Consider the following 19,683-nt stretch of genomic DNA (forward strand, 5'->3'; position numbering starts at 1 on the left):
CAGCAGTGGTAATGGAACATACATCTATCACCTACTCAAGCGCCATAATTCGACATGCTTTTTCGATTACTGATGAAAGTTGAATCCCTTATTATACGCAACGTGGCTATGGATCAAAGTAGTGATGATTCTAAAGAGTGATAAAATGGATCGTATGGCTTGTAATTCATGCATGTAATCCATGTTTTATTATGTCCAATGCATTACAATAAAGGATGGATGTCTTTCTATGATGTGAACGAATATGGAATTTGACGTTTTTCATGCTTGAAGGAGGTCATACAATGGGCCCGCAGCCTTGTTCAAGAACTCCGGTCTTCTTCCACTACCTTTTTCCTCTTGCTGCCACGCGATCATGAAGGCTGAAGACGCCGATGCCAACAATCTGAAAACAGAGAAAAAGTATCAAAAGACGGCAAAGGTTGGTGAAGGTACCTATGCTGTGGTATACCGAGGTAGGAAGCTTTTTCTTTCACTCCATGATCGCAATCGATGCTAACATTCTTGCCAGGAACACAATTGGCTACAAGTCGCCTCGTCGCCATTAAGAAGATCAAGATGGGTCAGTTCAAGGATGGCCTTGATTGGACTGCCATTCGCGAAGTCAAGTATCTACAAGAGCTCAAGCATCCAAATATCATCGAGGTCAGTTGTCACCATTATCATCGTATCCAACGCACGATCCTTATGCATCACTTTTAGTTGATTGATGTCTTTTCGCACAAGACGAACCTGAATTTGGTGCTTGAGTATTTGGATTCGGATTTGGAACAAGTGATCAAGGACAAGACTATCATGTTTATGCCTGCCGATATCAAATCATGGATGCTCATGACGCTGCGTGGATTGGATCATTGTCATCGTCGCTTTGTACTTCATCGGGTATGTACATCATCATCAAAAAGAGTGGATGACCAATGATTGATTAACATTTGTATACAGGATATGAAGCCGAATAACTTGTTGTTGACGCATGATGGTGTACTGAAGATTGCTGATTTTGGTCTGGCAAGAGATTGGGGTGATCCAGGACGGCAAATGACTTCGCAAGTAGTAACAAGGTATGCAAAATTGGGACAAGAGGAAGAGTGATCCAAAAAGCTGAATCGTTTTATTACATAGATGGTATCGGTCACCCGAGTTGTTGTTTGGTGCTCAGGAATATACATACGCTGTGGATATATGGGCTGTGGGCTGTATCTTTGCCGAACTCATGCTTCGAACGCCGTATGTCGCAGGAGACTCTGATATCGATCAATTGAAAAAGATCTTTCATGCATTGGGCACACCCACTGAAGCTGATTGGCCGGTAAAGTATCAACATTGTGTCCTCATTACATGGTGGTTTATTGACAATGTTGTATAGGGTATGACGTCCTTACCCGATTACATTCAATTCAAGCCCTTCCCCAAGGTCCAATTACGAAGTTATTTCACAGCTGCTGGTACGGATGCTCTTGATCTATTGGAGAAGATGTTGGTCTTTGATCCAAACAAACGATGGACAACACAACAGGTAAAGTAAAAAGGAGGGAGGGATGCTTTGAAGATAACCATCAAGCTGACAACTTTTGTGTGTGTGATAGTGCCTAAGTCATCCATACTTTCGGAATTCGCCATTACCCACATCACCAGAAAAGCTACCTAAAAAGGCCCCTGATCCGGAACAAGTAGCCCAGACATTGAAGCGAAAAGCAGGGACAATGGAAGAAGATGGCTTTGACATGAAGAGACCAAGGACACTTGATTTCAGCTAGTCATGTTGTGTGCTTGTGTATATATAAATTTGCGTTTTCTCATTCTTGTTTACTTTTTTAATCCACAAAGGGGTGGGATGATATGAAGAAAGAACTCTTCTTTTTTTGTCATTGACTAAGAAATATGATATGATACAAACATGACGGATGAAAAAAGAGGATGGGATGTAAGGTGAATGTAGGTATGATACATGAAAAAGGACGGGGTGGGTGATAAGATGAAAAAAAGGTTGAATGGGAATCATTTATGCTGTTCCTTGCAACTTGCGTGCATTCTTGTTTTTGCCTCCATCTCCAGAAATTGGACCACTTCCATCATCCATTGTCTTTCGTTTGTCTGAATAAAAAAAGAGATTAGCCATCATTGTGGGTGCGTGTGTGCATGCCATTTGTTGAAGGATACTCACTTCCTATCACAGGACTCGTCCCAAGAGGAGAGGGCACGTGGGTATAGGTCATGGTGGTTGGAGCCATAGGGTTAGGTGAAGATGATGTCGGCATAAATGTACCATTAGGAGCCATACGCATCCCAAGTGGAGATGGCACATACAATTGTTGTTGTTGTGGTTGTGGTTGCTGTTGTTGATTCCCCATAAATCCTTGAGGATATCCAGTGGCGGCTGTTACTGGCGCTGGTCGATTCTTAAAGATACTTTCTGAAATCACTTGTGTACGAAGACGCATGGATACTATAAATAGACAAGCACTCGTCAGTTGATTCTTGTCTTTGAATAAGAAAAGTATACTTACATAATGGTGGCAGATCGGCAAGCATAGCAACCAATGGAATATCGGCAAATGTCAAGGCGGTATCAGAGAGCTAAATGGACGTTGTTGATGAGATGATGATGCTGATAGGATATATAGACAAGACTTACAAGCAAAAGTTGTACAATTCTTTCCGGTACACCCCATGGTGTTATTACTGATTCTGGAATGATTTGAGAAGTGGCACCTTTCTTGCTGTTTTGTTTGGATTTCTTTTTAGTGGCGGCGGCGGGTGAAGTGTTGATGTGTTGCCGTGCGATGAACTCCTCGTGTATGGTACATTCAAAATTGAATCGCTCGATTTTCAGTGAATTGGTGCGGCTATCCAACATGAGCTCAACAATGAGCGTCCCAGCCAAGACAACCTGGATACCCCAAAAAAACGTAAGTCTCCGCCTTTTTTCCCTTTTTCTTTCCTTCAAAAGTATTCCTTACCAATGAGCCATTGTCGTAACGATAGATGAAACTTGAACGAGGGCATTCGAGCATGGTACCCTTGGGCATAAAGAAAATATTGGTTTGATCCAAAGTAAGCTGAATCGAGGTCACTCCACACTGATATTGTGTTTGAAAGATCCTTGCAATGCAGGGTCGTCCAATGGCTATACATACATCTTTGAGTATGATGATGATGACCCAAATTCATTCATTCTCCTTGACACTTACTATGTTGTCTTTTCTTTCCAGTCTCCGAATGCCACAATGTAAACTTGAAAAGGCTGTTTGGCATGAAAAAATCATCGACAAAATTGTTCCATACTCCAATATCGGTTGCCTGAGAGAGAGAGAGAATGATATTAAACAACCATTGTACATCATGAGGGATCCATTTTTTTCCCTTTTCATACCTCGCTTCCCGGAGTGAGCCGATCACTGAATTGCATCAATTTCAACACTGCATGGCCAGCTTGATTTGTACCCACACTACTGCGCATGATGAGGAAGGGAAGGAAAGAAAGAAAAGGAGAAAAGAGAAAAATAAAAGAATGCATATGAGTATCTCCACTCTAATCTCACACATATCCATACACATCCCTCCTCCCACAATCCATTGACAATGAAATCTTTCATTGTTTTTCCATATATTACCTTGGTAATGGAGCGGTCGTCATGGCTGGAGTGGGTAACTGCTGCTTCAGGGCCATTGCATTGGGCGCACCACTAGTCATAACACTGGTCTGGGGCTGATTCGTAATAACGGGTGTAGGGGGAAAACCACCAGCTGTACGAGCAGCCATATGCTGATCCTGCAACGTCTGATCTTGACGTCCATTCTGATCCTGTTGCTGCTGTTGCTGTTGCTGTTGTTGTGGTTGTTGTGGCTGTGGTTGGTTCGAAGGTACTTGTTGTTGTTGTGGAAGAGGTCCACCTTGTGAAGTCTGATGTGGAGGTGGTGGGCGTTGTTGTAAGTCATGTTGCTGTTGCTGTTGCTGTTGCTGCTGTTGCATCTGTAAGTGAGGAGACATCTGCTGCTGCATTCTCATACGCATTTGCATTTGCATTTGCTGTTCTTCTCGTAGTTGCTGTTGTCGTTGCTGTGCAACATAGAGTTGCTGTCGTCGATATTGCAACAGTTGCTGCTCCTGGGCGTTGTGCAGTGCTTGCGACTGGTTCATGGCAGCAGGGTGCATGAAAGCAGCTTGGGATTGTGATGGCAGTGCAGGAACTCCACGGCCATTAGTCGTCGCACCAGATTCGGTAGCCATGGAAAGGGAGCAAGAAAAGGCACCTTCAAAAAAGAGAAAGAAAAAGAGAAAGGAAGAAACAAATAGGGTAAAGAAAGGGAAACAGCGGGTCTTGTTGCGTGCTTGAAAGAGATATGAGATAAGTGCGTTACTTTTGCTGTGGGTCACAATGAGGCCTATCATTCATCATCACCCACAAACACGTCAATCATCTTCTTCTCTGTACACCTTTCCTTATAATGCTATCATCCGAGAGACTGATGTCTTCCCATTCAACCTTTTGTAACAGTCTCCATTCACCTTGTTCGTACAAAATTCCATAATCGCTCTAATAGTAAACCCCTCCTTTTTTCCTCCTAATCAGGAAGGAGCTTTCATTTGTACTGACACCCCAGTGTACACATCATCCCCCCCTCTGGAAACACTCTTTGTTTTGAGCACGTCATCACGTGCATGCATTTGCCTACCGCCCAATAACCATACCTACCAATGTTAAGGATCTCTCTCGCTGTTGTGTATACCACACTTAATTAGAAAGACTCTACCACTGATAATATTATGCACATGTATGCACGCCGTTTGGTCATTTCATACCACAACATAAATCAGAGATTACCCCTTATACGATTATGGCTAGTACACTTGGAGCTTCTCTTGAATACCCGACAATCACAATGGTGTTGTTTTTGACATGGAATACCCCAATGCATACTATGGATTTTACTCGAGGAAAGGCAACGTGGTCAAGGATCGACCACCATAATGTCATGAGACATTGAAGCTTTATTATGAGGGGGTGGCTGGTATCCCTTGTCAACAATGGTCTTACTACCAACGTTATCACAATAGTGCATTGGCATAGAAGGATGGGACTTATGATTAACCACTATGAATGAGCATTCTTCTAAAAGTCATTGTTAATATCACACACACAAGCAAGAATGACGAGTTCCATTGTCAACATTATTGGACATGTTCAAACAAAAGCCATATTAGGCTCTTTACTAATACAAATGGTTCTCCTTTGCTATAAACATTCATTCAACCTTGTACGTAGCTCGCCAATTTCTTGAATTAGCTTCTTACAAAGATCCCATAGAGGAGAGCCTTCAGTGTTGTGGAGCCGCTCGATATCAGAAAGGATATCTTGAATGATTGAGTTGCTCGTTTCACTCAATTTCTTCCTGTCATAAGGTGACCTCACACGTTTCTTGATCAAATCGGGATCCGTTGCTCGTAATTTCTCTAATGCACGTGTCACTTGTATGGTCCATAGATTGACAGGCTGAATGTTTTTTAAGTTGAATGGTCTACTACGCTTCATCATTGAACTTGAAGAAGGCGTGGGGTGGTAATCATTGTTGGATTTCGATTGATTTGGTGGTTGGTCATGTTGACATGAAGTCATGGAGGGTTTCGTTGCATAAGCCTTCTTGTTGTCATTGTTAAAAGATCCAGCTGTAAGCGTAGTTGCCCAGGATGTGGTTTTTGATAATGATTGTTGTTGTTGTGTTGCGTTGGAAACAGGCTGCGGTTGCCGTGTTAGTTGAGGCAACTTGGTATGTGATGATAATTTGATAGGCTTCCAATCCACCAAGAGTGGTACGCCTATTCCAAAAAGAGGTAAAAATCAACAAAGGAAAGTGCAAGGACGTGTGCACTGCATCTTGTTTACCTTGCTTTTGATTGCTTTGTTTGTCTTTAGCGATGACCCTGTCTGCAGCCGTCAACTTGCTTTCAGCGGCTTTAAGCTACACATACAAGAGCATTAGGATAGCATGTTCACGAGTATCATCAGACCCACACGACTCACCTTTTCACGCAACGTCACCTCTCGAGTAGCCGCTTCGCATACTGTGTTTTGTACAAAGAACTGCATATCCATGACTTCGGCTGATTTGGTTTTCAAGTCTTGCTTCAAATCCATGTACTTAGCGTTGACACGTTCAAAACGAGCTTCAACCTGTACATGTGTCAACGTTAGAACACTATTAACCTCTTGAAAGCAATACAATGAACTACCTGTTGTAATTGATTGCACTTTTCAGATAACTGTTGATCAAGGTGTTGACGGGTTGTTGCAGCCACCTCCAGAGAAAGCATCAACTCGTGGGTATGTGCTTTATAGGCGTCAATCTTTTAATCCCATTACAGGTGAGATTCATCGATACGTATATGTAACATGCCCGATCACGCACATACTCTGGCATTGAGCTTCTTTATGTTGTTTACATGCTGCTCATTTTCCCTGAGAAGTTCTTGTGCGATATCTATTATTATGGGATGCATGCATTAACAAGGGCAAGCGATCGGGTACATACATGGATGATTTACCAGCAACTGTGCGCGCATCATTTTTTAAGTCATGCATGTCATCTTGCCACTTTGCACGAGCATGGCAATCATCTCGGCCGCAACAACAGCTGCTATGCGATGGAGGTGGGAGGGGAGCAGGTGTCGGTGATTGTTTCATTGTATTTGTGTTTAACATGATGGACATGATTTGGGACTTGATAAAGTGAGTCAATGTGGGAAGAAGAGGGAGAAAAAGAAAGAGGCATTTCCAGTATCATAAAGCATGATGCGAAACCAGTGATTCGGAAGTATTAGAGGAAACGAAAAGGAGAGGGGTTACATGGCAACATTGACATGGTGATGAGGTATTTCAGCTTCTTCGATGTGATTAACAGTAACTAGCTGGTCAATGTTCCAATCTCACTTTACGCTACCTCTTTGCTATTCTTGGGTTGATGCATTCCTATATACGCGTATTCCTGTCATTACGCTATACCCATCACATCACCTCTTGAAGATCGTTTGTCATGTGCATTTGATGTTCCTTCACATATGGATCACTTTTATCAGGTACTCGGCGGTTTTTTTGTTTGAAGTCGGTTTACTTTACGACAAAATCGGGTTACTTTCATTATGCTACGTCTCTAAAAGATCAGGGGCATTCATATCCACAGACACGTTTGGTTGACATTCGCTTATGATTGCCAGCTAAACTAGCTGAAAGCTGTGTTCCAATTTATCAATGATCAAGTTGCCACCCTCACTCAGACGACAGTGAATGCTATAAACAATGATGCATAATGTGAATCAAATGATGATTGTTTCAAGACCCGATATGCTCACGCCATCACAACCGGATTACCAGAATTGATGATTTCGACCTTGCTCGTAACGATGATACCATAGGTTTAACTTCAAAGTGGGGGTATGGATTTGCGATGCGTTGCTCATGAAAGTCAACCTCTTTATGTACCCTTGTAAAAGTGTGATGGCATTGAGCTCGATACACCACTGTGTAACGTGGCCAATGCGGATGGTCCAACGTAGTATTTTGGCATGTGAAAAAAGCGCTTGGGTCTTTCCAGGAAGGATCACTTTTCAACTTTGACCCGCAGAAGCTGTCTAAAGTCTTTCCAGCACCCTACTCATTCTCTTTTTGTCAACGCACTACGACTGTAATTGCCCCTTTGTATTCATGTGCGTTCATAGTACTACTATATTTGAATGCCAAAACTGGTTTGCCACTAGCAAGGCCTCTCCCGTGATACCCATGTGTGTACAAAGAATAATGATGAAAAATGATGACATGAGCTGTTGTCACGTGTTTTTTAATTCGATGTCATTTCCAGCATTATGGATGCAAAAACATAAGGAGAAGGGAAAAGGTTGATATGGGTAATAGTGCATTAAGAGAAACAAGGCAAGCCATTTCTGGTGGATGGTTTTCAAGTTTATTTACACGATCTAGGAGTATTCCCGTGGATCCTTGACGCTAAAGATTCTGAGATTGCCGGCGTATTTACCATCCGAGGACATCTCGTCACCAGCAAATGCAAGATAGTAATCACGTGGATGCCAGGCAACTGTGTTCATGGCAGCTGTACATTCGACATGATGAACCGATTCTCCGCTATCAACATGCGACTAAAAAAGTAGACGTTAGCATGATCCCATGTGTATGCTTTTTTCTCCAACTTACAATATCAATGAAGCTATCTTCGGAAGCTGATGCAATGAATTGACCATCGTAACTGAAACTCAATGTCCTCACAGGCCATCTAATGTCGTTGTCAATACATCTCCCATGTACACGTGAATCGACACTTACGAAAGTTCTGAGAATGAGCGTACGCAATTGAATGTCTTCATGTCCCACAAGGATACCAATGCATCAGCTGATCCAGCAGCAAGGTAGCGACTCGTAGGATCTGCTTCAACGCAATAACAATTGGCAGTGTGTCCACGAAGTGAATGAACAAGTTGTAAAGATGGATATTCGTAAGCGCGTATAGTGCCTTGTCCCGTTGTAACGAAAAACATGTCGTTGGCATTGTTCCATGCAATCTCATTGACTTCAACTGTATGCTTTTGTGTCATGATAATTGTGCAAGTACGTGTGTCGATGAAGCTGATCGTATCATTCTTGTCGCCTACAGCGATGTTGTTGCCATCCGGGCTCCAGCAAATGTTGATGTTCTCGCCTCCAGTCTGTATAACGGATGTGCATTTACCAGCTAATACACGGATATTAATACCATTTGATGCCATACAATCCACCCATTACTTACATCGCTGATCCCATATTCTTGCTGTCTTGTCACATGATGCTGTTGCTAATCGATCTGGATGTGTTGGATCCCAATCAAGTTGATCAACGCTATCGGTGTGTCCTTTGAGCTCCACTGAGTATCGAATATCAGTCTAAAGGGTACATGTTCCATGAGCATTGGATGAGGATGTGTGCGTGTGTATATATCATTTACCCCTCGGTGTGGTGTCCATACACGCGCCGTCTTATCCACTGATCCCGAAGCTAGCTTTCGTCCATCGCTATTCCATGCCACCGTATGAACCTTTTCCTTGTGTCCTTTGTATTCTCGTAGTCTGTGCTTGGAGAACATGGTCCGCATCTATTCCAATTTCCCCCAATGAGTATGCATAGATGGAAGCACGTTCGAAACGTTTACCTCGGAACTCGTAATGCGTGATCCATTGTAATAGTAGTTTTGTAATACACCAGTGGGTGGGTTCCAATCATAAAGGATTTGGCCAGTGTCGGATACGTTCTCTTCTAGATCGACCATTGGGAGAGTGTGCGTGTGTGTTAAAGAAGTGGGGACTTGAAGGAGGGGTTGCAGATAAAAATGGTGGCGGAGTGTCATGTATCACAACAGCAACAGGCGCGATGACAACAATTGAAGGGATGAACAACATAAACAATGAATGTATCTTTACTTTACATAAAAACCTTGACTTTCCATTATTGCAGTGTGTAGCATTTGCTCTAATTTTTCCCTACTTTCATATCTATACAGAACCAGCTGATTGAAACATGTATGTGCTGACGGTAACCGGTTGCAATCCTCCCCACCGCATGCAATCTTAAGATCCAACTGTGTGGCACCAGTGGCTGGTATACGATCGCTTCCTGTGACAAACATGAGCAGTTTACGTTGCATGGATGGCTCCATATTCTTCATAATCTCCCAGAAATGTCTATTCATAAATGTCAATCATCCCATTCTCATTCATATACCCTCCATTCCCACTTACTTGATGGTATCTTCATCTTGGTCAAAGCCTTGATATTCGGTCTGTCCTCGTAAATCATCAATCTCTAATGGCTCTTCACTTCCTCGTACAAGCAATTCAATCTCTTCGGGTCGAAAGAGCTGTATTGATATTAGATCATGTCCTCAAAAGAAAAGCATCTCACTTACCGAGAGGGCATTACCGCCACAAACATGATAAAATCCACGTCTAAACGCTCCAAATTGCCTCTCGACACTAGCATTGAGCACAAAGTCGACATAGCGATCAACAAACTCTTGTCGGTTCTCGTTTGTCACCATGCGGTTGGCACCATCGGGTATCAGCGGTATAAGCTTTCGTTGTCCAAATGTATCAATCTCGGCCACAAAGGCACGACAAAAGACATCCTCCACGTCGCCTTCAAAGTTCAAAAGTTGCTCAAATCCTCTTGCCAAGCCAGGTCGAAAAGATCCAAGGTCAGCAAGATCCACCGGATGGCCTAACAACTTTTTGTAGCATGCCGTTGGTAGATGGATATCAAGAATTGTCGAGTTGTAAATCGCAAGGCCCAATACAACGCCCACAAGAAAGTATTGATCTTCATTTTCAAAGCTGGCAGGGTTGAACCAGCAAAGATTGGAATCCTCATCATACGTAAACATGCCATACTGCGGATCAAATAACGAGCGTACAAGAAGAAGGAACCATTCCTTGCGTAATCCACCAGCATCCACACCATCTTCACCAACGAACTCTATCCGTAACGACTTCTTGAGATCAAGCTCATTTTGTGCAAGCTAAAGTAAAAAAGTTAGCTATTGATACCACCATGCCAATAATAAAACCTTCTTTACCTGTAGCAGCGAATCTTCAATAAGGTTCTCTCGCCTTACTCGTAGGACCAAATAAGGCATGGACGCCTTTTGATGAAAGAGCATGTTGAAAAAGGCTTCTCGCCACTTGGTTTCCATTTGTCGTTTAGCGTCTGATTCGAGGATTTGCATCTTGGCTCCCATACTGATCAGAAAAGGGTATTGGCAAAATGCGAATTTTCTAACACATCGATCGTTAGTATTCTCTCATACAGTCCCCCACATATACCAAGTAAGCTTACCCTGATCCTGATTGCCATGATTCAAAATCACCCATTAGATTGATATAATCGACCATTGCATTGTAGAAATCCGAGATTGGGAGCTTCCGGCTTAAGCAATTGGCAGCAACTAAATAGGGTTACACGATCGGTTGTTAGCAATGGCTGCATAAAGCACGATGGACCAAAATAAACACACACTTACAAAGAATGGCCATGGTACGAGCTCCACTGCGTATTCTCCATTCTGATTCATAGGCAGCCGGTAAGCCCAGGTTGCTTCGTTGAGCTCGTGTGATACGATAAGTGATAAAAGCATGCACCAGATGCACCTTGTTCCGCAACCCTTCGGTAGTATATCTAATACATACGTATACGTGAGCAGCAGTTCTCTTTGTTGCTCCAAACAAGGACTTACTTTGAAAACCAATTGACGAGCCCTTGATGGCATTCATTGTTTAGACAGCTGAGCATCCCAAATACCCGCCTAAGTAGGTTGTGGTGATATTTCGTCTCGGCATGAAAATTGTGTTGAGCTAGCAATGGATTCTGAACACGTTGCATTAGTTGTGATGGGTCGCAAACGTTGTTACAAGCATGCACACACGTACTTCCAAGATGATCAAAAGAAACCGAATATCGCTCATACGCAGTAATGGTACTGCTGGTCGTTTCAATAACCGATCTGTTGCTGCCATCATTGCTCGCACCACATTCACAGGCTAATCATCCTCTTTGTAAGTAACCTTGGTATTTGCGTCATTCATGCGTGCATTCCATTACCAAGCTTAAAAGTATCCTGTAGGCATCAGCGATCTCACCAAGATTCAATCCACTGTTATCCAATGATGTCTCCTCGCCCTGTTAATAATGATCAAATATAGTAATAAGCACATTTAGTATCCCATGATCACGCACGCATGCATGCACCCTTTGTTCCTTACATTCAAGAAGCTGTGATTGAGACACACCCAACTGCCAAAGACTGTTTGCGCCAACTCTTCCACAGGTTCATAAAACTTTTCCAATTCCTTTTGGCTGATGGCTGTCTCGGCAGGTTCACCAGCTGCCATCCTCTCTTTGCGAATCGCTCTTTCCTTGGATGAACATTTGCTGACACTGCGTTTGAGTCGTTTCAACGTAAGGGGTTCGTTGGAGAGTTGTTGCCGTATATGCGGTTTAAGGTCGTTCACTGTATCACACACCGGACAACGGAATCTCGAAACGCTCTCGGGGTAACGCAATTCACTTTCTTATCGAGTAAGTTGACGACATCCATATTGCTTATCTCAACCCTCTGTTTCCATGTTACCTGGTGCAACACATGCACTTGCCATAAGCTGTCTATTGTCAAAAGAATCAATAAAGACCTTCTCGTTGTATTGGAATTCGCTCTTGTTTTACCATGTCGGGAGCTTCTTGGTCTGTCGATGCGAGCATGGGTTCGGGGATAGGGTGCTGTTTTACGACATTGCCGTTGCCGATGGATACATGCATATTGCGATCGCTGGGAGAGGCTGTAGTATCCTTGATTGTGTGTAACGCTTGACCCCAAGGTTCAAAGTTGTAGGCACTAGATTGCGCCATTGAACAAATGTGTGGTTGCTGCTAGTGGTGATGGTGTCCAAAAGAGAGAGGAAAAAGAGCAAGAGAAAGAGAGAGGGATATAAAAAAAGACAGCAATGGGTTCCCCTCCCCACCCAGCCTTCAAGTACATGATAGCAAAGTTGTATGACACTATGGAAATTAAATTTTGAGTGCGCACATGCACACACGCACACACACATCATATCCTTGGTTGCTACGAATGTGATCATCACACACACCCGCTGACATGAGGAGTGCCTTTGTTTGTCAAATAATTGGATCGATTTGTTTTAGTTCGGTGAAAGCTTATTAGCCACAACAACTTGTGCTCCTTCACATATCCAACTTGCTCTCAATAAACATGAAAATGGTTTATTACAGCACTAATTACATTGGATCAATGAGAATACGACTGTAACTGTGATTAGCATTGATGCATGTATTGGACGTATATGTCAAGTGATTCTGAGGACGCCATTTTAGTGGCAGCTGTCGCGAAGGTCCGCAAGATCTATTACTGTCAATCTAGAGATCGCTCTTGTGCATATAAAACCCATAATGAATCATTCGTATTGCATAAATGAGGAGGGATACCATTTGGCGTGGCGACAATACAGATTTATCAATAGCCATTCCCCTTGCCTTGGAAAGCCGGTTATTGGTTGTGCTCTGCTCCATCACAGTAACACATCAATGACATTTATCGTATTCAGGAACCCGCTTGATATCAATAGACGTTCAACACATATCGTAACCATTCTACCAGACGTCTTTGTGTGAGGCGTTCTTACACCTAGTTTCTTAATATGATGTAGAAGAAAAGAATGATTGCTCTATTATACAATGCAAAATGAATGAGATATGAAGTATTGATGATCTATGCCATGAACGAAGAGGGGGTAACAATGGAGCGAACTACTTTAGTAGCCTTGTTCCTTGCGTTTGATGGCCCATTCTTTACCCTTCATACGAAGGATTACAAGAAGGATGGAAAATAGCAGCAAGGCGGCACCACAAATGGTATATAAGATGCCAGATCCAAGAGCTCGCTGGATGTCAGAAGCGACCAATGAACCAATACCGGCCATGATGTATCGTACAAAGTTATTACATGCCGTGACCGATGCACCCTTTTTCCGGAAACAATCGATCAAGTAAGCGGACATGGTGACATTAGGAATCATTAGAGAAAAGCCAACTAGTGGATCGGATGTTAGTACCGCTTCAAGTGATAACAATGACATCAAACTTACTAAAGAAAAGCATGACAATGCCGACAGCATAGTGAACATTGAATTCCAGACACCATCCATAAACGATACAAATGGCTAATTGCAAGAACAAAGAACCATAAAACAATGGACTACCCATACGCATCTCGGGATACACCTCCTGGTTATTTTCTTTGGCTTTGGCAACACGTCGTCGGTAGTTTTGATCCGATACCCGACCACCGAGAACACAGCCAATCATGGCTCCACCTGCCAAAGGAAGATAGCACAAACCAGTAGTGCCGGTGTCTAATTCATATTGCTGTTGATAAAGTCTCGTGAAATTGGTATTGATGAGATACCAAACGAAGAACCTATAGAGAATCAGCATTGGGTCTTTAACGCTTCCAACCTCGAGAAAATACGTACAAGATACCAACGAAGGTCACTGTGAGCGCAACATTAGGAAATCGAAGCAAGGTAATAGGTGCAATAGGATTCACTGGACGATGCTTTGATTTTGGTTTTTCTCCTGAAGGATCGATTTGCTTTGGTTGCTTCATCAATGTTTCCGGTAAAATGAGGAAAATGCAAAGCCAAATGCAGAATGCAAAAATCGCTAAGAACCAAAAGTTGGCGCGCCATCCGAGACCTTGGCTTAGGTAACCACCAATGATTGGTCTATGTACCCGATGCATGAGTAAGCTAACCCAAACAAAATGCAACAAAGCACACTTACGCCAATGCAGGTCCTAAAAGAGGTCCCATTGTGTAATAACCAAAGGCACGGCCTCGTTCTTCAGCTTCAAACAAATCGGATATGGTGCCAGCTCCAATGGACTGTTTTCGAAATGTATACGTGTGATTAGCTTGTGCTATGCATGAAGCATCGTCATTTCTTAAAACGATACGTTACCATGACCTGGAAATGGAAAAGCTATAATGAGTGATACGATCGAGATTATAAAAGCATCACACATACCGATGAAGATCCAATAGCGCTGACAGCTCGAAATGCAATGAGCATTCCCACGTTCACCGAAAGGGCGCAGCATACGCTGCCAATGACCGAAATTAAAAAGGATACCAAGTATACAGGACGACGACCAAACTTGTCACCAAAACTTGCCCACATTAAAGGAAAGAGGGCGGTGGCAAATGTGAAGACCGAAAGTGAGGCATTCATGGCGGTATCGGTAGTGTTGAGATCGTACTGCATTTCGACAATGGCGGGATACTATTATTGTATGCATGTGATAATTTCATGTCAGCGCAAATTGCATGGATAAAAAGGAGTCAAGGGATAGGATGTGCAATGTAACGTGGATCCATACATACATAGATTGTGGTGGCAACGGGTGATCTGCAACAGAAAGGTTATTTGCATGAGTCTTTGTTAACACCCTATGAGCTCGATTTTCCTTACATGGTGCCTGCAATGGCTACCGTAGCCAAGATCATGAGCTTTTTATTCTTGGAGAACTGCCGATCGGGAGCAGGTCGATCACCTAATATCATGCGTGCAAGGAATTTACGTCTTGGTGGTGGGTTGACTGTGGGTATAGCTGTTTTCTCTGAATCAGCTCGAACAACGGCAGGTCGTATTTCATCAGGCTTCGGTTGTTGACCATCATTATGAATCGTTTGTTGTTCTACGTCTTCATCGGCTGCATTGTCAACCGCTTTTGCTTTTTCAGGATCCATGGTATATAGATATAAAGCTACCAAGGTTATAAAAGAAGAAAAAAGAGAAAGAGAAAAAGGTAACGGATCGGGAAAGAGCATTTCCAGCGGATCTGTTGGTCTTATATAAGATCTGGGTTAGTAGCCTTGTCTTCTCCTCCACGCTGCTGGCGTTTTAGGTATCCGGTGAAATGCTTTTTCCGAATCGTTCTTTTCTCTTTTGCAATGCAAAGTGTAACAGTGTATATCCTTAACAGTAATATACACCCTTGTACCTCTGTTTTTCCCTTCCTTGCTCCAAAGAGGTGACGCTAGATACTTTAACAACAAAAAATATGCCGACTTGTAACAGGCTTGTTGGCGTTCTGATCTGATACATTGATCTCGACCGGCGCGGAAACTACACATACGGAGTGCAAAAATGTTATTACTTCTTTTGTGTCACTGTAAATGCTTTTTGATTCAGGCACGGGGTGCTCACGGCATCGAACCGATCCACATTGAACCCTTCGATGATGGCGGGCGATTTATGATTGCTTCATATCAATGTCTTGATTAATTAAGCATTGTACAAATGAACCCATTCGTGTGCTGATGATTGGCAAGCATTGTCATAAACCTATGACTTGGGCTGATTCCATACGCTTTCGGGACCTTGTTTTCCCTGGAAATTTTTTATAGCGCGATATGATCCACAAACACACAAGCCTTGGCAGATCAACCCCATTCGGGGTAAACCTTTACACTTTACTAGTTTGTCTCATCTTTTGATTTCGATCCGAGCATCTTGATTGCATCGTAGATGGATACTTTTGCATACCGGCATTTTCTGATTTGGTCCATTTTCATGATTCTATAGGGGATTTCATTGACGGTCTTTGGCTGTTGCAACCATTGCTCGTTAACAATGATGATGATATTGGGAATTCGGATTCTCGGGACCGACGAATGTGATCGTTTCATCGCTACGTAATCGTATGCCACTTTTGGAAACCCTCAGGTCAAATGAAGAAGGAAATGATGTTGCCGAATGACAACATGATGGGCGCGTCTGGTGGTTGATAGGGATATTAAGGAAGATCGAATTCTAGAGCAAATGGCCGTTATCTTTGACGCATTGCTACTAGAATTACTTATCGTCCTATCTCATAGGATTCTCACATCACTCAACAAATAAAGCTCTTGTCAACCTCGCATACGTAGATGCATGAACAATGCCTAGACCCGTGGCGGATCATCAGCTGATACAAGCGCATCCTTCGTGAACGAACAATGACGCTTCAAATTAGCGATGCCGTTAACGACGTTATCAAGATTTTCGGTTGTCATGGCAGCTGAAATTTAGTGCCACCATTTCAATGCCGACTTCCATATCTACGGCTACCATCCGCATGTGATTATGCATGCTGGATAATGGTGTATGAGTCCCTTCCCTCCATGATGTATATTATTGTCATCCCAACACTATTTTACGTGAGAGCCAATGGCAATCTTCACCACATTCATCGTCCAAATATTTGTTTGTTCTTTATTGTGTCAGTGAAAGTTACGCGTGTGAAAGTAAGCTCAGTGTAATCTCATTGAGGGAGATTTAATTTGGGGACCAGAAGTTCTCTTTAACCCTCTCCTTCTATCCCATTCATGGCATCCCATCGAGGTAATGCTCTCATTGGTTGCGAGGTTTCCATATAGTGCTGAGTACTCATAGGCAGGGAGTGTAGTAGGTGGAGGTAGCCACGGTGATATCGTCGCTCTTCTTGTTCGTTGCTATGTCGCTCCAACACGCTTTATGCAACAGGTACATTCATAGTCCAATGTAGCAGCAGAACTTGTTCCATTGACATGGTAGTTTGTGTAGACGCCAAGACTGATCTCAAGACGTTGGCTCGTTTGGCTTTTTGTTTCGGCTCAACTGCACTACATCATTGTTTCGGTATCAGCAACCCAACAACAAAGGCCTCTATGCATATGAAAGGCGAGTGCAGCGAACAAGTACAATGAAAGAGGCGTTTATTGTATACATTAGCTAATAATGGGTTGAACAGGTTTTTGATCAGGCGGTGCAATTTGGGCCATTATCATCTCTTTGGGTTCGACTCCCAGCCTGTACCTTTTGGTGATTTGACGTTTGTTCACAGCAACGCGTTATTCTCGTGGTATCTGTTGGTCGGTAACTCTTTGAGGATTGGGATGATAGGGGATCATTGTTTCTTTGTGTGGGGGAGGATGAATGAGAACAACCACAAGGCCCTGGGTGGTATGATGGTGATGGCCTCGAAGGTATTTGGTTATCTGATTGCTGTATATTTGCTTTCCTTTTTTTATAGAGGCAACAGCGACACACGCATGATACCTCTCTCCCGGCAAGATTATCATTACTTGGCTGATTCCTCATATCCGCTTGGCATATAGAAGGACGCATGCAGGATCCCATTCTTTTCTATTGGTGCCTCGGATAGTGATTGTGACCACGACGAAGTAGCTGGAGGCATTGATTATTATCCACTTGGACTTAGCTAGCTTATTCCCCTCTTCTTGTTGCTTGCGGATTATACTAGCCTAGATGATGCAATGATAAAGTGGTTCTGTTATTGGTCTTGTAATAGATCTATGCCTTTTCTGATACAATAAAGAGTGGGATGAACTTTTGAGAACAAGCATGTTCAGGGCGAGCGACCAATCGCTGTACCTTACTGTTATATCCGTGCTCATTGAACTAACTGGGTTTATGCAGCACGTACCCCTACGTTCGAATGTGACATCGACCATGCATATATACCTTGATATCGTTTCTTTATTGATGTTGTTTACGCATGTCAATTCTATTGACGACCCCACGGTTGATTGTAAGGTTCAACATGACCTCTCAGCACTCTCCATAACGGACGCTCCTCTTTTTCTCTTTCTACTTAGATCTCCTATTGTGTCGATGGCAAAGAGTCCAGCAAGTGGAATTGTTCACTACGTCATTGAGAAGTAGAAAATCATGGGTTGCTTCCTTACTATACTCGTTTCTTATGACGCTTTTTCTTGCAACCCAACATCCACATGAATCCCAGTATGGATAATATCACCTCCAAAGCTATACATTACCGGGCAACGAACGAGTAACGAGTCAAATTCACTTAGCAACTACATTATAGTAGATGGCAATTACAATTGGATAATGATAATAGTTTTGGGCAATGTTGGCTCCTTTTATATATCATTTCAATGATAAAGAAGTTATCCATTATGACAATGACACTGAATTTACATGCGGATATCGCTTGTTCTATATTTGGCAGGGGTTGCACAGTAGGTTGCACAAGGTGGTTCAAGAGTGGAGTTGCATAATAACTCATGGATTGATGTGATGCGCACAGACCAAATAGCTTAATCACGAGGGCCGTTATCAATTGAAGTCTTGAGCAGTGATCATTCTTATTGAGCTAAGAGTATATGATATTGTTGAGGGTACGTATAAACAGTGATAGCTGTAGCCAGCGGGGTGGCATGGAGTGCACGAATTGAAGAGAACAAGAGGAACAAAGAGACCACTCTTTTTCACTTCCACTTCACAAAAAAAGGTAAGCTTGTCTCCATTTACGAACTGCAACGCGTTAATCGCTGGCATTCCTTGCAATGTACAGCGTTCATTGGGGTGAACATGTGGTCAATGGCGACACTTTCCAGTTGCAGACATTCAACAACAAGTACGCGCGCGATCTGCCCATGACTCAAGCTTCCATTGCAATACAACATGTACGTTCCATCGCTGCATTCCTTTATCATTCAAGTTGGACATTGAGATACTAATATTCACGTGTAGTTTGCTGTACTCTCATTTATACAAGATCCAAAGGGGGCGTCGCGTGTCGTGTGTATTTCATGGCTATCATCAAGGAGAAATCCCAACACATTGTTACTTTGGGTATGTCAACATGAAAAGCGAATGCTATTCTTGTTATCTTAACTTGCATTTACTGTAGCTTGGATACGTTGGATTATGGTGCCTCTGGCAGCAAGAAGAAATTGATCTCAAAGCAAGAATACTGTATGGTTGGCTCAATGGTATGCGTGGCATTGGATGTACAAAGCAAAACATGCTAACTAACGAGCCTTTCAATGGAATAACAGCAGCACCTACTGGATGGCAAGAAGATACGGTTTCCATTTGAGGCAAAGATGCTATTGAGAAACACCACAAGGTAAGAGTGTTCATTATGATGGGATTGGTTGGATTCAAGTGGACTTACCAAACGCCATACAGTGGCAGAGCCTCTTTCGGCGATACTATTATTATCAAGGCTGCACGTCGAGGACGTCATTGTATAGTACTATGCTCTCCTGGGGAATTTTGGCCCGGAAAC

At 42.9% G+C, this 19,683-nt stretch overlaps 7 protein-coding genes across 7 annotated transcripts; 2 read left to right on the top strand and 5 right to left on the bottom strand.

The window, feature by feature from the left end:
• Positions 1–355: 355 nt before the first annotated feature.
• On the top strand, positions 356–1,757 carry O0I10_002471 (uncharacterized protein; the record flags this gene model as incomplete). The annotated part of the gene is made up of 7 exons (XM_058482553.1): positions 356–455; positions 512–645; positions 703–882; positions 943–1,061; positions 1,123–1,309; positions 1,367–1,516; positions 1,587–1,757. 7 exons carry the CDS (start codon positions 356–358, stop codon positions 1,755–1,757), a joined length of 1,041 nt encoding a protein of 346 aa, XP_058346577.1.
• Positions 1,758–2,002: 245 nt separating this feature from the next.
• O0I10_002472 (uncharacterized protein) lies at positions 2,003–4,231 on the bottom strand (the record flags this gene model as incomplete). Its single annotated transcript, XM_058482554.1, has 8 exons — positions 2,003–2,094; positions 2,165–2,446; positions 2,508–2,577; positions 2,636–2,890; positions 2,961–3,127; positions 3,192–3,300; positions 3,374–3,452; positions 3,615–4,231. The coding sequence occupies 8 exons, from the start codon at positions 4,229–4,231 to the stop codon at positions 2,003–2,005; spliced, it is 1,671 nt and encodes a 556-aa protein (XP_058346578.1).
• A 1,006-nt stretch (positions 4,232–5,237) lies between these two features.
• On the bottom strand, positions 5,238–6,710 carry O0I10_002473 (uncharacterized protein; the record flags this gene model as incomplete). The annotated part of the gene is made up of 6 exons (XM_058482555.1): positions 5,238–5,818; positions 5,886–5,961; positions 6,024–6,173; positions 6,233–6,346; positions 6,413–6,480; positions 6,545–6,710. 6 exons carry the CDS (start codon positions 6,708–6,710, stop codon positions 5,238–5,240), a joined length of 1,155 nt encoding a protein of 384 aa, XP_058346579.1.
• A 1,259-nt stretch (positions 6,711–7,969) lies between these two features.
• Positions 7,970–9,309, bottom strand: O0I10_002474 (uncharacterized protein; the record flags this gene model as incomplete). Its single annotated transcript, XM_058482556.1, has 6 exons — positions 7,970–8,149; positions 8,205–8,283; positions 8,334–8,739; positions 8,794–8,926; positions 8,989–9,135; positions 9,193–9,309. The coding sequence occupies 6 exons, from the start codon at positions 9,307–9,309 to the stop codon at positions 7,970–7,972; spliced, it is 1,062 nt and encodes a 353-aa protein (XP_058346580.1).
• A 147-nt stretch (positions 9,310–9,456) lies between these two features.
• On the bottom strand, positions 9,457–12,437 carry O0I10_002475 (uncharacterized protein; the record flags this gene model as incomplete). Its single annotated transcript, XM_058482557.1, has 12 exons — positions 9,457–9,721; positions 9,779–9,897; positions 9,946–10,554; positions 10,612–10,810; positions 10,872–10,980; positions 11,056–11,210; positions 11,269–11,399; positions 11,462–11,572; positions 11,634–11,711; positions 11,795–12,098; positions 12,163–12,194; positions 12,255–12,437. The coding sequence occupies 12 exons, from the start codon at positions 12,435–12,437 to the stop codon at positions 9,457–9,459; spliced, it is 2,295 nt and encodes a 764-aa protein (XP_058346581.1).
• Positions 12,438–13,357: 920 nt separating this feature from the next.
• On the bottom strand, positions 13,358–15,352 carry O0I10_002476 (uncharacterized protein; the record flags this gene model as incomplete). Its single annotated transcript, XM_058482558.1, has 8 exons — positions 13,358–13,635; positions 13,691–14,022; positions 14,078–14,329; positions 14,388–14,488; positions 14,565–14,570; positions 14,631–14,885; positions 14,987–15,011; positions 15,075–15,352. 8 exons carry the CDS (start codon positions 15,350–15,352, stop codon positions 13,358–13,360), a joined length of 1,527 nt encoding a protein of 508 aa, XP_058346582.1.
• A 3,603-nt stretch (positions 15,353–18,955) lies between these two features.
• O0I10_002477 (uncharacterized protein) lies at positions 18,956–19,491 on the top strand (the record flags this gene model as incomplete). The annotated part of the gene is made up of 3 exons (XM_058482559.1): positions 18,956–19,075; positions 19,143–19,244; positions 19,303–19,491. The coding sequence occupies 3 exons, from the start codon at positions 18,956–18,958 to the stop codon at positions 19,489–19,491; spliced, it is 411 nt and encodes a 136-aa protein (XP_058346583.1).
• Between the last annotated feature and the right edge of the window lie 192 nt (positions 19,492–19,683).

The sequence above is a fragment of the Lichtheimia ornata genome, assembly GCF_029851405.1.
Source record: "Lichtheimia ornata isolate CBS 291.66 chromosome Unknown scaffold00007, whole genome shotgun sequence".
In the NCBI taxonomy this organism is placed as follows: Eukaryota; Fungi; Mucoromycota; class Mucoromycetes; order Mucorales; family Lichtheimiaceae; genus Lichtheimia; species Lichtheimia ornata.